Genomic DNA, 17,148 nt, shown 5'->3' with positions numbered 1-17,148 from the left:
TAAATGGGAGATGTTTTTCACAAAGCCAATAGGTCGATTATTGTTTTGTTGTCGGGCCGTTTGCTAACACACATTGTTACAGTTGTCACATTTGTGTGTCCGTTAAAGTTAAATTACTTGCCCACGGACATTATATGTTGCTATAGGAGCAGGAGCGTTATGAGTATCGCTGTCTACAGCTGGTGTGTTGTCTATGGGAAACCGTCTTGTTCTCTCTGCATTTTAGTTTTGCAGCAGCAACTGCAGCCACTTTGCTGTCTAATTGTTTGCTATCTGTCTTGGTGGTGTCATTCTGGATTAACATGGCTGAGTCAGTTTATTTCTGCACAGAGAATGAGACGTTCTCTTGGTTAAAATTTATATAATTTTGCTTTGCTGTCTTTGGAATCGTGTGTTTTTTGATAATGCAGATGTCTTTCTAAGACGCTTGATTTTAAATAAGCTTAACCTATGGTAGAAAAGCTGAAGGAAAATACTGGTCCTGTTGTCCTCTGGTGTGCAGCTGAGTTTTACATGTGCAGCTGCTGAGATGTTTGAATGAACTGGTTCATTCGAGTTTTTGAATATTTGTCCAAGATGTGGCTGAACAGTATTTTCATTTAATAGATTAATCGAATATTGCTAATGCTTATAAAGGTTGAGAAAAATGCACTGAATTTCCCTTAAAGGACTTAAAGGACAGATTATGGGCAAAAAACAGCATTATTGTTTAATAAATACCAGCTATATGTTCTGAGTAAGCTACACAGGTGTTTCAGTATTTTTTTCCTCTACTCCGATGTTAATCCGTGCACATATGACTCCATGTGCCAAGGAGTTGCTTACACACACATGAGAAAACAACGCCTACATACCTGTGTAGGTACTGTAGGTCTCACTGAACCCTTATTACAGTTTTTCTGAACAACAAAACAGAAAAACAGCGTGTTGTTGGTGTGAATGCTGATTGTAGTAGTTTATCCATTTTGACAAGCCGACAAAAGCTTCAGCACGAAGCCACTGCCCCGGTTTGCCTTCAGCAAATGTCAGCTGTGAGTTTCGCAACATTTTTTTGAGCAGAATAATGTAAAATGAACCACATATGAACTGTGGTGTTCATTTGTAGAGTCTTAAACTCACTCCTCCGACCCTACACCTCATGCCTCCAAAATCAACGAGCATTATGAGTCTCTTTTTTTTTTTTTTGTAAACTAAGTGTGATCAAGTTGTGGTGAACTGATTGCAGCAACGGTGAGTTATATTTCAGTGTTACCGTTTGATGAAAAGAGTCAGATTGTTTAATTCATTCTCTTACACAGTTATTACAACGGAGCAGGTTTCTAAGTAAAAGCGAGGCAGTAAAGTTGCCACGGATATCTCCTCCCTGCGTGATGCCTGTGTTTGCTCAGTGGGAGTAACCTATATCCACTCTCCTCTGTCAGGACTGACACACCACAGGGTCATTTATAATTCAGCGCAGAGACCAAGCAGAGCCAGAGGAGGCACACGAATGGCTTTTCCTACAGACAATCACTGGAGTCGAGCAACAATTACCAGCCTTTCATGCTTTTCTACCCATGTGTGTCTGTGTCGGCACACACAGGTGATGACATTTCACAGCGTTCATATAAGCGCCTGTGCAGCAGAGAGAGAGAGAGTTAACATTATAGTCCTCTCTGTCTTTCAGCTACTGACTTGTGTCGCATAAATGCACAAACACTTATTATTCATTTAACATGATGGAATTTTTTTTATTTTTTTTTGTCGCGATCAAGCCTTTCACTTCTTTGTGTCTCAAGCCGCCTCTTCACCAAAAGCTTTTTTTAATTGCTCCGAGTTTAGAAATGTGCCATGATTTAATGAACCCTCATCAACTTAATTGGTTGCAAAAATATCCACACACACATACACACAGATAAACACATAGAAACGTATATAACAGGCAAACACATAGTACGTGCAAAATAACATCCTCGCACACGGCATCAGGCTTTAATGGAGCAGGTAAGAAGATAATTTATTATGTTGACATTGTGGATGTGCAGGGAATAGCTTCCCCATGGATGTTGCTCCATAATTGGGGCATGGATACGTTTGAAACAGCAGCCATAACTTCATTTCTCTGTGGCTGGAAAGCTTGTCTAACAGTCTGTCAAACAGGTATTGATCAGCTACTTTCACTGAGAGCTATTCTTCATCTAAAAAGGTGGCCGCATGGTTACTGAAATTGAAGTGCAGAGAAGAATGCACACTCGTAATGATGAATTACAGGCCAAAAGGTCTACAGAAGATACATATTTATAAAAAGCAAGGGCGCGCCTGCACACACACACACACACACACACACACACACACACACACACACACACACACACACACATTCTGATGCTGAGATTTATTTGGACAGAAGCAACAGACAATGCTGCCTTCATCAGGGTTGTGTCCCCTGATACAAACACTTTTCTAAATAAGAAAGTGCTGCTGTTACACAACGAGTCATGAAGAGAATATGCCAAAGATCACGACTTGCAGGAGCAGTTTGCAAGAATGTAGCCGAGGGCAAAAACCTGGCTGCTCGGTGCAAATATAAATATAAAATCTGTCCTGCTGCACCTAAATTCTATCCTGAACAAAATTACACTGAAGAAAAATAGATCCTTACACAAATTGTTCTGGCTCTGTTTCACTTTATAGCAGGTTATAAAACATGTTCAATGTCAAAGTCTCCCAAACAGAGGAAAGTTTTGTTGCCTGCCGCTAATAACGGGAAACAAAATCAGCTTTTTTCTATTTATCCCTGTTTGACATCATATGAACTGAGTGTGGTCCTAGAAGCATGTTTATTAATAACATTAACATAACATAATATAGCATAACATTACATTAACATTACATAACGTAACACAAAAACCAACTTGACTTCTGAACAGAAATGTCGGTATATTTTAGTGCTAACTTCTAACAATTATGACATTAAACCGATCCTCATATTGTTGTTGTGCGACTTGAAGCAAGTCAAGATCTGATACTTGTTGACCTTCTAATAAATCCTTCCTGCTGTTTAATCTTGGCTGGTTATATTTATCTTTATATATTAGAGTGTCTTAGACATATGATTAATTCCTGATGGTCAAATTGTGGTTCTATATATCTATCTCAGCTTTATCGGTGTTGGTGCTCTTTAATACAAGAGAGAACAAACTCCACTGTGCCGTTACTCTGCTGATAGAAGAACCCTTTTTTATGTTATGGTTTTATATAAGTATGACATACACAAAATGTCGCATACAAGCATGCAACATATGATGTCATATCATACACTTTGCAGCATAATATAACCGATTTTTCATGTGATTGATGTTAATGGGTGTTTAAAAGCTGCTGGAGGCTGTAATCTTCCTGCTTTTCCCAGCACTATTTTCCCTTTTTCTCACCATAGTCCTTTGACAGTATGGGGAGCTGAACTGAAGCATTAAGACTGTGCCTCACTACTAGCTTAATACAGCAAAATGTGTAATATGTGAGGGATAATACGCAGAAAGAACACAAAACAATACATGCAAACACACAGTATAGTACAGTACATACCAAGTACAAGTGAAAGAAATACAAGTAAATACAAATGAAAATGAAATTATAAAGCAATATTCTTCTAAGTGTGCAAGAAAATTGTTGTTAAATCATTAACTTCTATAAACATTATAAGTTTAATCCCCATTTTTTCACTGTTTATGCAACTTTGTGAGAGATTATCTCTCTTATTATTTTAGGCCCCTGGATTCCAAAGAAAGATTATAATGGCAGTTATGATGATAGTAATTATGATAATAATTCATAGATTATATGTTGCAAACACATCAGAGCTTATCCTCTGATTTATACATTAAACCAAGAATTTAATATTACTGTGGTGCTACTTACAATTCTCACCAACAGCAAACCAACAAACATGGCATATCTTCCATTTATTTATTTATTTTATGCCCAAATGAAGAGGAGATTCTTTGTGTAGCTGAAGGTGTTTCAGATCTAGATCAGCAACAGGTGCTGAGCCCGAGGTCTCTAAGTCGAGGAAAAACTCCCCATGAACCCGAGAACTAAGGAACATGGGAAGAAAACCAAGTCCAGTCTACAGTCTGTCTAATGACAGAGGCTCAATGGTCACATGATCACATACTGTCAGATTATTGGACGCATTTCAAAGTTGCAAAGTGTTTTTAAAAGGAATATAAACATCCAAAGCAAACATCAAAGACACATTAAACAAAGGAAAAAACACATTGACATTGAACACAACATTCATAAAACCTTACATAAAAATTTTAAGTAGAAGCATAATCCTAGTTAGTTTTAGGTTAAAGATTTTGTGAGTCTGAGATGGTAACAACTATCCCTCCGCTCATATTTAAGGAATATGATCATGATACCAAACCAGCTAATAAACAACACGTGACACACTGAATAAGAAAATAAATAAATGGAAAACCACATTGAATAGAGATGCTTCCATACAAGAGGGAAGCAGGAAACAACTAAGCAGTTTGTATTAGATGTATAAATGTATGAGGAGGCTCAGTTCACCTAATGTTTGGATGGAGTTGTTCGGAGTAAAATATGTAAGTGACATTGAAAGAGGGTTCATGAGTGAGGAACAGATGATTACAGCTTTAACCACGAACACTGCTGCCCATGCTTTTCACCTTTTCAGACACTGTGCCTGGACGGCATTCACAGTGCTGTGAGTGTGTGTATATGGACTAATGTGAGTTGTAGGTGGAAGTAGATAAGCTGCTATTACTGCTATTACTGTATAACACTGTAATGTAAAGGTTTTAACTTTTCTAAGCACCTTTGCCAAGAACATTGTCCAGGAGATCCTGCTGAACCAGTTAAATGTTAAAAATATAATAATAGAAATCCATTAATATGAATGTTGTTATCTACAAAATGAAAACTTTTGAACAGAACTTCAGTTTCAGTTCGAAACAAAGATCGAAGAAGACCATCTGCCTACATGGGGTGATGGTGAGCTGCCACCTCGCTGATCTCTGGCTGTAACTGGGTTTCTAGCTTTCCTGGCTGAAACTCCACTTTCCACCTTCATAATTTCACACGAGTGCTATGAGATTGAATAACTTCCACCTTCGCAGAGACTACGTTGGCCAGGGGGATGTCTATATAACAATGTGACAGGAATAGCTGTGTAAAGACTGAAGAAAACTTGAGGAGGATTTAGGATCAAACCATCATAGGTTTCTGAAGAGCGGTTTTGAAGCTCAGAGTGAGCTGCTCCGCCGTCACCATCTTGTCTCCACCTGACTCCGCCCCTAGCTCCAGGCTATTCCAAAAATGGGCAAAGAAGTGGGGCGTGTGTGGTGCCGAGACTTCAGTGAATCCCAGTTTGTGGATTGGACACTGCACTGTGTATCAGCTATAGACATTTGTGTTAGCGCCACAATTAGCACAAAACCTTGAAGACCAGTTACAGATTGCTGAGTTAAAATAATTAACCTCCATGTGATGAAAACATGAAAAAGTAGAAAAATCTAAAAAAGTTTCAGGAAACCAAGAACCCTCTGGAACAAACAATGTTTTCATTAATGCTAATCAATACTATTGACCATCCAGACAGACTTTAGTCCAACAGAGCTTACGTTTCTGGCTTGCTTGTTAATTACTAAGTGATAACAAAGACCGACCACACAGTCACTCCCTCCTTCCCCCCTCCAGTCATCCTCTCTTCTCTTATCTGTGCGATCCTTCATTCTCTCCTCCTTACCTTCATTCACACCACTCAAGTCTCATTCTCTCTTGCTTTCCCCTCCACTCCCGTGCATCATATTGCTCATCCTCAGAGAACATTAAAAAGGGCCTCTGTGTTGTTTCAGGTCAATTTAATTTCTTTCAGCAAATCGACGCCTGATTGTGGCAGGAATCAAATATAAATTAAATTGCTGCTGCGTTACGTCATTTACAGCTTCCACTTTGTGCATTTGTATCTTGTCTGCCACAAGAGGTGGGAGGAGTAACACGGTGAAAACCCAGAGAACAAGAAGATTTGAGCAATTTGCACATGATAATACGTGTTACCTTCTCCATCATAATGGGCCCATTGCTGTGGCGGGGCGAGTTCGGTCTCATCAACCCATGTGTCAGAACAATTGATGGGAGGCACACGGTGTAATAGGTCTTCCTGTCCTGTCCATACTGGTGCTTGATCTCCTGGGAGATTCATTCACACGACACGGAGCAATCACCTGAAGACTGGAAAAGAAAATGGAAAAGTTTCATGTGTGGAAATGAATTCTACATATCCAGCTGAGAGATGAATAAAATCTCTGGTTTAATAAGTTTTCCTCATTCTGTGCGAGTCTTTTTGAGACGGTTTGTACAAAATAAAATTGATTTTGAAACACGGAAATGAACATCAGACTTGTTTACAGGCATGGTAATTTCAGGATGAGAGGAAAGGTGAAAAAAGAAGAAAGATTAAGAGCTCCTGAAGAGAAATCTCCATAAATGTGTAATCAACTTGTGTTATTCCTCGCCACGCAGTACGCTAGTAACAGATATTTCTTGATGCATTATTCCTGTGTCTGTGTGCATGTAAAAGGGATCTGGGGCTCCATCCTCGTCTGAATGCAGCTGAGGGTTCAGGTGTCTTTTTTCACATCACACTTGAAACTGAATTCATTGGGGCTCAAGTGCTGCTGCTGCTGCTGCACCACCTCCACAAACCACCAGCAGCGTCCACATGCTGGCATTCATCAAAAACCAGTACAAGAGTGAACCTACTGGCACATACATATAGGAGCGTGTGATTGCAGTGGTGGTATTGTGTTGAATCAGCTCAGCACTTGAGATGAGGAGGCAGCTTTAAGGCTTCACATGGAGAGGGTCACTGACAGCGGCTGGTCCTGATGGGAAGATATATGTGACACAATGTGCATTTTGTTTTACAGCCTAACTGTGCTTATATTAATGTTGCCATTTTTTACCTTTTTATTATCATATTCATTTAATTTTAACTTGAATCAATAGTTTGACACTTATTGAAATATGCTTATTAGAGTTAGATGAGAAGCTCAATACCACTCTCATGTCTGACAGTTAAATATGAAGTTTCAACCAGCAGGTTGTTAGCTTAGCACAAAAACTTAAGGGCAGGAGAAACAGCTTGCTGGGTCTGTTTTAAGATCAATATCCACCTACCAGCACATATAAAGCTCACAACGTGTTATATCTCATCTGTTTATCCATTTAAACAATATAAAACAAACCAATGTGAAAAAATGTCCAGTTATGTTCTTGTGATTAGCCGATCCAGTTTTTTATGCAAAGCTAACTGGCTGCTTGGTGTAGCTTTAAATCTAAAGTACAGAAATGTAAGTGGTGTCAATCAGATGATCTAATACCCTTCTCCATCCACTCTCTAAGGGTAGAGCGAATTTTTATACAACCCACGTTTACATTTTATTAAGGCTTAAAGTTATGGAGAATTGAGGTCGTGCCGCTTTAAGTGACAGGCGGGTGACAACTACTTTTTTGTAGTAGCCGGGCGCTCGGCGGAGTCAGGTACTAGCAAGATGGCGACGAGGGAACGACCCACTTTGAGCTGCAAAACCGCTCTTCAGAAACCTATGGCTGACGTCACGGAGACTACGTCCATTTTTATATACAATCTATGGTCCATCAATATTTACAGTCTATGGTCTCGAAACGCGCCCCTCCTCTTTGCCCATTTTTGGATTAGCAGTGATTTTTGCGAAATTTGGTACTGGCAAGATGGCGACGAGGGAACGACCCACTCTGAGCTTCAAAACCGCTCTTCAGAAACCCATGGGTGACGTCACGGAGGCAACGTCCATCTATGTTTACAGTCAGTGTTTTAAACGCGGGTAAACCCATGAAGGCTCCAACAGGTGGATCTGTCATGGCCCAACCTATCCCAAGATTCATTGCGTGCCAGTAAAGAAAACAACATGGCAGCAAATGACGCCGACAGAGAGCCCTGGGATTACTCTTTGAAATGTAAGTATTGGGTTTCAGCTCAGCTATTGGGGTTTAGTCACTCTGACGTAGTGCAGGTGGTTGTATTGGAAATTAGGTGAGGTCGCCAAACTCATCGTACTAATAAGAATGAAAGGTGCAAGTCGTCTTGCCATGTTTCTACAGGTAAACTAACAGTAGCGTGAGGGAAACGTCAGTCAAACTGGCCTCACTCACATCACTAATCACGCATAAGTGAAAACACCTGTGGGGGTGTATAAGGACTTTAATGAAGGTGGAGGCACCTCAGAGTATTATCATACATATGAAATAAGACGTTTAATTTATTATCATCTTTTCTGAAGTTTCTTTAATGTCCCAGGTTAGGTTGTTACCTTGTTATGTACCAGTTTTTTCATTGCTTTGTTTGTCATTGATTCTTGTCTGTTTTGTTTCATATTGTCTGCCAAACACTAATAATTATACTTTTGATTCAACTTGTTTTTCATCATAATTTATTACAACACAACACTTTGTTTGTTTTGTTAATTTATTACCGCGACATGCTAATTATGCAAATAAACAAATACTTTTCCATAGCTGTAGCATAAAGAATTTCCAGCATTATTTTCTCAGCTCATAAAATTTATTTTTTATTGAACTCATATAATCTATATTGTTATGTTTTTCATTAATTAATGAAGGGTTTTGTCAAGATAGCTTCAATCTGTTTTTTTTTTTTTTTTTTTTTTTTTTTTTACAAATTCTCATTATTTTCATGTCGGACTCCACCGACTATTTGATATGTGAAAACCATGAGTGGACCATCCTTATTATCTGAACACACACACACACACACACACACACACACACTGATACTCCTATAGAAACAGATGGGTGTACAGTATGTAATGTTCGCGAGGACATGAGCCTGTTGTTGAGCTTGAAACTGAAACACAGGCTCACATGAGGAAGATACTGTGAAGTAAAACCATCAGGTGTCTAAAAAATGTGAAGGAGCTCCAGGATCGAGCTTTGTGGGTAAAATGATCCCCTGAGACCGGTCAATCGGTATTTGTGTGTGTGACTGTGAGACAATGCAACTGAGACAGATGCATTAATAGATCTATGCATTATTTAGCATGTTTACTAACTGTATACCAAAGCCGTAGCGAATGCCCTCAGCAAGTGGTCTCTCACTGTCTGTTTTCTTTTTTTTTTCACAGAACCTGCTCCACTGATACCAATTATATTCTTCATCAAGCATTTAAAGTCAACCTATCTTCCAGATGTGTTTTGGATGCATTCGGATAGACACTCAGCTCACAGGAGACAACTTCTTGCTCGCCTACACCATGAGGTGAGAGAGTAATCACGTACAACAGGTTGTCTCCAGGCTGCATTGAATCCAAGTCTCTCACACACACACACACACACACACACACACACACACACCACACACACACACACACACACACTCACACACTAAGAGGAAATCACAAAAATGTAGACACTCGGACAGAACCTCAAGAACGCACACATTTTACGCACTTGCACGCCTCCCACACCACATGGTTAATTAATTCTAATTTGAACGGCCGTGGCCTCACCTCCTACACTCATGCCTTCTGATGGTGCCTGGAGAAAACGTTGCAGCATCTTCAGTGAGCGAGAAAGATAGCAAGACTGAAGCAAAACCCATGAATGTGAAAGTAAGAAATGTCTGAGTGAGGTGACGTGATGGAGAGAGACACGTCGGCGTATCGGAGTGACAGCTACACGACTCGTGGCTCAAAGTTCGGCAGGCAGCTTCGCGACTGGCGGCCAGAAGTGGTGGAATTAAATTTTGAGGATTTTGATATCAGTAATGTCAGTAAAAAGCATAAAACAAACACACTGGGACTAAGTTATGATATCTGATATCGTTATGTGACAAGGGCTCCAATTGTGTTCCTCTAACAGCAGCTCAGGAAGAAGATTTATGTCACTTCCTTTTACTACAGAGGTGTTCATACTGTAATCAGACTGGCATCTGGGCAACTGTTGTCCACCACAATTTGTGCCGCTGTGCTTCAGCAACGATCTACAGTGAGTGGAAACTTTTAATGCCAAACCAAGTAGCAGTATGACATTCATAGTGAGTCTTCAAGAGCTGTCTCCAGAGTTGGAAAGTAACACCAATGTTAACTCTTGTTTCTGTCACGTCTCTTCCTATACTGAAGTTAGCATGCTAACCAGCTAGCCCGGGCCCGTCTCAGCGCTTTCCGATAGCAGCTCACTGTAACCGCCAATCTGCGCTGAATACGTAGCGCAGTTTATATATATATATATATATATACTGTAAATATAGGGTATATGTACGTAATAATAACATATCCCCTTGTAGGTGACATATATGGCAACATTAATCTTGATATAGGAACATATATGTCATATATTACATTTTTGTATACAATAGATTAATCAGTCCATTCAATAAAAATATTCAGTCTTATTCATTATTCATCGCAAATTAATTCAGTCTGACAGTTGGTTTCTCCACTAGAATTTAAAATAAAGTTCTGGGGGTGTGATCAAGTTTTGGCTGCACAGAGTTTGTAATGACTGGGCCACAAGTGCATCTTCACACCGTCAGCCCTGTCACTCATTCATCTCGCCTGCTTAGACTACAGCAGTAAGAGGATGTCTGTATTTCCTCTCTGTGACTCCCCTGTGGACGTTGCCTTTAGTTAACAGCTGAAGCTACATTTTCTTGTCCTCATTATCTCAGCGGATAAAAAAAACAGCTCCGGCACCGTGATGAAGACCCTGATCCCGTTCATGCAACAAAAGGCTGTCGGCCTCATTAATAAAAGACATTAACTCACAACAGCTTATCGATGGCTATTGACCCAGGATGACCGATTTGCTAGACCTGTGTGATCGATGAGCCGGGTTAATCCTGCGTGGTTGGGGGGGGGGGGTGAGAGACAGGAGGAAGATGGTGGAGATGTCTCACTTCAAAATTCTCCTCTCTGCTTCTGCCCACTTTTTAAGTGTGAACATCCGCTGACATTTAATCCATGTGTGGGTGTGTAAGAAATACATACACCCACGCATGCCTGACCGCACTGCCACCCTCCCCATCACACGCACACACACACACGCATCCTGTACATCCTCCTCATAACAGCAGCTCAAGTTAGGAGCGAGATTATTCTACAAGGATACTGATTAGAGTGCACTTATTTCCAGCAAAAATAAAATACTCATCAATATATTCAAGTTATACTTTTGTTCCCTTTGCTTAGATGTTATATACAGCACATAGAGACATGAGACACGCTCTGTCACACACACAAAACGTAGTTAATGCACGTCAAGCAGGGAGCCACTGATGTTGATTTTTATGATGAGTAAACACAATAAAACTGAAGCACACTGTTGAATTGTCGAGGTAGTAACAAATACACTCACATTAGTCTCTCAAACACACCGAGGAATACACAGGATGTACACTGAGGCAACACACGCACATGTACGCACGTACGCACACACACACAGAGCGCGGGGAGTATAAAAGGGACATCCTTCCCAGTCAGCAGAGAAGTGCTCTCCTCACTCTCACACACTCCTCTAACACGCTGAACCTCTTTTCTCAAGGTAAGACAACCACTTTTTCTTTTTATTATTTGATCAAGGAGAGATTTTTGCATTTTATTAAGATGATTCTTATGGTGAAAAAATGTTTTCTTCTTCGTGGAATTTAAATGAAAAGGACAATTGATGCAAATATGATCAGTGTTTTGAGATCAATGAAAAAACGTTCTCATTTTGTTTCCATTTTTTCATGATTTTTTTTAAACATGTAAAATGAAGATTCATGTGAATAAATCACATTTGGTTTGTTTATTGATAAATTAGTTTCAGATTAAAAATAATTTACTTGCTTTACTTTCTTTCCTTCTATTTCATGAGTTTATTTCCACAGATGAGCAAAAAGGAAATGAGAAATTCTTTCTGCATTGCCAATAAGGTCAATGTGACCTGCTGAAAATTCTGCTCAGGTTGTGAAGATCCAGCAGCTACAGTGACAACGTTGATGTGTTCGCGTGCTGTGCCCCTTGGATGACAGTGTGAATACGCTGTTCTGATTCATGTGCCTTTTCAGTGCAGTCAGTGATTATTAACTGTGAGGGAGCAGTTGTCTGGCAGATGCTCTCAGTTGTAGTTTCTCAGTGTGGAAGACGACGATTGAGTCAGGAGACGGGAGAACTGCCTGCTGTAAACTCAGACTGGACTGGGTCTCAAATTCCTTCTTGTTAAACTTTCCCTGCCTCTCTTTTCTCGCTGTGTGTGTTTCAGATGACTGCAGGGCTCTGTGTGTGTGTCGTGCTGGCAGTCCTGTGTACGAGCTGTTTGGGGCTCCCCTTCTCCTCTCAGCCCCTGGACGAGGGCCAGCGCTCCGTCTCCGCTCCCTCTGAAGGTACAGGCAAAAACAAGCCTGTAGCAAACAGGTGCATTAATATCACTGTGAGTTTTCATAGCTGACACCTGTTCTCGTGTGTGTGTGTGTGTGTGTGTGTGTGTGTTGAGTAGCTCTCCTTGATGCTGACATCCACACCTTGGGAGAACCCCAGCTCCGACACAGCCGCTCTGCCAGCCAGCTGAAAGCTCTCCCTCTGGCTGAGGATGATGCAGACTCCCGGGCCAACCTCAGTGAGCTGCTGGCAAGACTCATCTCCTCCAGGAAAGGTGTGTGTGTGTATGCGTGTGTGTGTGTGTGTGTGTGTGTGTGTGTGTGTGTGTGTGTGTGGGGTGGTAGTGTTTCTGTGGATCTGTTTTAGTTTGCCTGTATTAGGGGGTCATCCTTGCTGTGCCTGCAAACTCTTGAAGGGGATGAGTGTGTGAGTATATAAAGACAACATCTTCATAAGCAACAATATTTACAACAAAGATTCATTTTACAGAGACAAGTGCTTTTCCCTGCCACTCTCCTCCTCCCCTCGGTCCAGCTAATGACTGGAATCAGTGCACAGGCAGCTTTGTAAAATGAATTAGTGGCTCTGAAAAGCTTTTGTGGTTTGAAAGAGCGTGTATTAGTGTTCGCAGCCTTCCGGCCATTCTCCTCATGCCATCTTATTTCACTTTTTTCTCCCCAGTCGCTTGAATCTCCTTTTTTTTTTTTCTCTCTCTCTCTCTTTGACACCGAGGAAACAAAACCTCAACCCTGCCAGAGCTGCTCATGTTCAGTGCTCTGATCTCTCTGGCCATGTGATAGGACGAGGAGAATATCTGGGCATTAGCTATACAACACACACACACACGCACACACTGTCGGGACAAGCATTTTCTGCTTGGCTTCCCGCTGCTGAAAGTGACTCCTTGTGTGTCCACATGCAGAAAAATTTGAACAGGCTGAAAAGTTTTCTGCGTCTTAAGTGAGCGATTTACAAATTTGATTGAGTCATTATCAGGATTCATTCACTGCCAGCAGGCTGGGAAAGTAGGTGAGATTATTTCTTGACACATCCACACACAAATATGTATCAAAAATGTTTTTACTTATTCAAGATGTAGAGCTGATGTGTTTCAGGCTTTAGGAAGCAGAAAAATACAAAACAGAAACTGTTCAGAGAGCAAAGTGTCAAAGGTCACGCTGAAATGAATGTGTAATCCCTTAAGAAAAGTGTGTGTGTGTGTGTGTGTGTGTGTGGGGGGGGGGGGGGGGGGGGGGGGTCTAGCTGTTCACTTGCATGTTTCAGTGTAGGAGGTGTCGTTGTCGAGCCTTCTGCAGCCAATCTTCTCAGCACACCAGGGAACTGAAACACTGTGTTTATGTGTGCGTGTGTGTGTGTGTGTGTTGCGTAGGAGGCTGTGGGTGGAGTGAAAACAGCATCTCTGTAAGCGTACAATTTATAACCAAACAGATAGCAGCAATCCTGCTTCTCTTCACTTGGAATAAAAAATTAATAAATCAGAGAATCAAAGACGTTTAACACGACTGGAGGTCAGAGTGAGTGTGTGTGTGTGCGTGTGCGTGCATGTGTGTGGTAAAATTACAGTACATTGATCATTTCAGCAGAATCAACACACATTTGTGCATGCATACAGACATATAGAGGCGTGGACACAAAGAAACAGAGGGTAATAGTATGTTGTCAGCCTAGAGTCCAGCTGTTGGACCATCCTCTTTGTTGTGGTGTGTGTGTGTTTCTGTGTGTGTCTGTGTGGGGGATGTATGTAAGTGAGTGAGAGGGAGACAGATAACGAGAAAGAGAGGGCAGATCCATTAGGGGGGCAATTAAAGTGTCACAAAACAAACCAGCTTCACGGCAAAAATAAAAATCACAAAATCAAATCTAAACTGCAGAAATTCACAAAATCATCACAGGAAACATCATCCGTCATCAGCTGCGGAGAGTAAACTTTCTAATACAGCCAGCAGTTTTTCCTCTGGGAGGCATCAACACTAAAATGTGAAAAGTATAATTTGGTAGTGAAGTGAACAAACTTCTAAAAGTTACTTCTGAAAGTTGCAAAAGTGGTGGAAAATGTTTTGATATTAAAAGCATCAGTCACTGAAACTCCATTTCAGTGCAGGAAGACAATCAGCTGCTGAGTTTGTGAGCGCATCGTTTGTGTCCAAACTGACACATTACAGCTGATTTAATATTTGCAATGGAGCAATGATGCTTTAGTCATTAAGAAGTGTAAATGAATCCACTCAGTTCTGTCAGTACTCAGGAATCTGAGGCAGTTGGCACCACATTTGGTTGCATCTTGTTTCCAAAATCAGAGTGTGAACTAGTTTTCTCCAGCTGTCTCTGTGCAGAAACGACCCAAAAGTGGGACCACAATTCAGGAAAGTTTTCAGCCTCTCTCTCTCTCTCTTGCCCTCCTTTCTCTGAAGAATACTAATTTCCTTCCCCCTCCGCCCACTCTTTTTCTGTCTACCTCCATCCCTCCTCATCCTCCCCAGGCTCTGTGCGCAGAAACTCCACAGCGAACAGCAGAGGCAGCGGACTGAGCGCCAACCACCGGATAGCAGACAGGGACTACTTGGGCTGGATGGACTTCGGCCGCCGCAGCGCAGAGGAATACGAGTACTCCTCGTAAAAAGCGGGGTCACGGCTCATACCCCCTTCGTACAGGCACACGAGAAAAAGAAGAAAAAAAACCATGCAAGCTGGCTCCTCACTGTCTCACAATAAGAGTCTATTTATGATGTATTTGTTGTACATTTGTTTGTAAAACTGTAATAATGCAATATACATATGCCAAATTTTGCAGAAAAGCTCTCACTGTCCAAGGTTTGTTTGTTTCTGGTTTTTTCTCTGGTTTTCTTTATCATTTTTTTGGTGGTAAGGACTGGGATGGTGTCAGGGTCTGTAGAGACTAACTGGACTGAATAAAGATTGAAAATATCACTCTCTGCATATGAATTATTAAAATATGATGCATGCTGCTTAAATTAGATTCATTAACATTCATTAGGTGCATTCATACAGTAAAGTGTGGATTATCCATGGCACCTCATTTCTAGCGCAAACACGCATTAGTGTGATGCATCATGATCCTTCATATAGCAGGGTAGAGATGACAGCACGAACAGGTACTAATACTCATTACACATGCTGCTTCTGTAAGTCATTTCGGTGAGCGTATGATGGCAAAGGCCTTCTGAATAAAGAAGGATATAAAATGATCCTTGAGCACTTCACTAAATCCTTAATTTGCTTCACATTTGTTCCTGATTTAATCAAGAGTTATATTTTATTATGTTCCAAAACAAGTGTCTTATAATTTTCTCTTGGATTGAAAAAATCCTTCCCATTTCATTTGTGACACAGTCTTTACGTACAATAAAGTAAATGAAACTCATGCGTCATACGTCACATTTAACTCCCTCAATTTTGGTTCATATAAAATGTCTCAGAGGATGAAGGATTTATTTTTATCCTTTTGGACAGAATTAATTCATTAAACAACAAACAATTTTTAGAACTGGTGTTTGGTGTTATGAAGTGTTATTGTGGTACAAAACAACTATATATAACAAAGATTCTCAGCTTTTTTTATCCTAAAGATTTGACACTTCTCTCCCTAAAATTTAAATTGTTAGATAATTAATCGCTTTAGGAAGGAAACTGCTCTTTCACCCCTTGATGTTTGGTATGTCTGAATATTTAGAAGCCACTTCTGGACTATTTCCCTCTGGAGAGTTGCAGTAAATACTTAAAGTTGAACACAGGCTAAAGATAGACAAACAAAAAGACTCAGTGTTGATGTTTCTGTTGAAGTTTTGTTTGAAAAAGAAAAAAATAATTATATATTGCAACGACAAATATGTGCTTTTTACTTCAGTCTGTCTGCAGATCCCTGAGTAAAGAGTCACCCATGGGAGCTGTCATTCACTTATTATCCTCTGCCAGGTGGATTTCTTTTATAGTCAGTGTTACTTGTAATACATTAAATGTTTAATGATTTCAAACCAATGATTTTCAGAGAGAGAGAGAGATTTTCAATTTTCAAAGGTCAGAGTCTTTACCTGATGCAAAACGGAGAGAGCAAACTCTTCCACATGAGAAAACATTTCTGGTCTGTGGTGGATTTTTCAGAGTTTGATGAATGTAAAGGGAAAAATATCTGATGCTAAGAAAAAGGGTTAGCGTGCAGCCGCACAGAGGAGATGAAAGTCAGTGAATGCATCATTCAGGGAGCGGGCTGGAAAGTGTCGGAAAAAAATATTTTCTCCTCTCATCTGCGAGATCATTACGAGCTCTAAAGTTTGTCCTACACACTGAACCAGTTTGAAGAAAAAAGATATCGACTGAATTATTAAAGAAGGCTCAAAATGATTCCTAATAATCGCTTTTGGCGCCGCCACAGAGACGACAACAGTCTCTAGAAAGCCCAGCATATTTAGGTGTTATGAAGAAATGTGTGTTATGAGAAAATTTGTGATTAAACTTTTTTTTTTTGGGCGAAGAGAGAAGAAGAAATTCAATGATATTGTATTGATGATGTTGTTAGAGCTCGCTGGACATTTTCTATTCGAAAAGCAGCGTCGCCGACCAAAGTCAGCCAGTTACGAGCGCGTGCTCAGGTGAACCTGTAGGAGGTATCAGTGATGGAAAGAGGTGGAATCCGCAGTGGTGGTGAATTGTGATGAAGCAGCCCATTATGCCGCTCGCGGAC

At 40.6% G+C, this 17,148-nt stretch overlaps 1 protein-coding gene and 1 long non-coding RNA gene across 2 annotated transcripts in view; both read left to right on the top strand.

Annotated features, from left to right (window-relative positions):
- Positions 1–9,332, top strand: part of LOC130184038 (uncharacterized) — a 30,282-nt gene extending 20,950 nt beyond the window's left edge. Inside the window, exons 2-3 of the long non-coding RNA XR_008829915.1 lie at positions 7,902–8,010; positions 9,195–9,332. This is a non-coding gene — a long non-coding RNA (uncharacterized LOC130184038). The remainder of the gene's footprint in view (positions 1–7,901; positions 8,011–9,194) is intronic.
- A 2,122-nt stretch (positions 9,333–11,454) lies between these two features.
- Positions 11,455–15,377, top strand: cckb (cholecystokinin b). Its single transcript, XM_056398647.1, has 4 exons — positions 11,455–11,610; positions 12,313–12,433; positions 12,547–12,702; positions 14,930–15,377. Exons 2-4 carry the CDS (start codon positions 12,313–12,315, stop codon positions 15,064–15,066), a joined length of 414 nt encoding a protein of 137 aa, XP_056254622.1. The 5' UTR covers positions 11,455–11,610; the 3' UTR covers positions 15,067–15,377.
- Positions 15,378–17,148: the final 1,771 nt, after the last annotated feature.

This window comes from Seriola aureovittata, chromosome 16 (genome assembly GCF_021018895.1).
Source record: "Seriola aureovittata isolate HTS-2021-v1 ecotype China chromosome 16, ASM2101889v1, whole genome shotgun sequence".
NCBI classification, from domain to species: Eukaryota; Metazoa; Chordata; class Actinopteri; order Carangiformes; family Carangidae; genus Seriola; species Seriola aureovittata.
The sequence above is the reverse complement of the archived record's forward strand: the minus strand, read 5'-3'. Positions and strand labels throughout refer to the sequence as shown.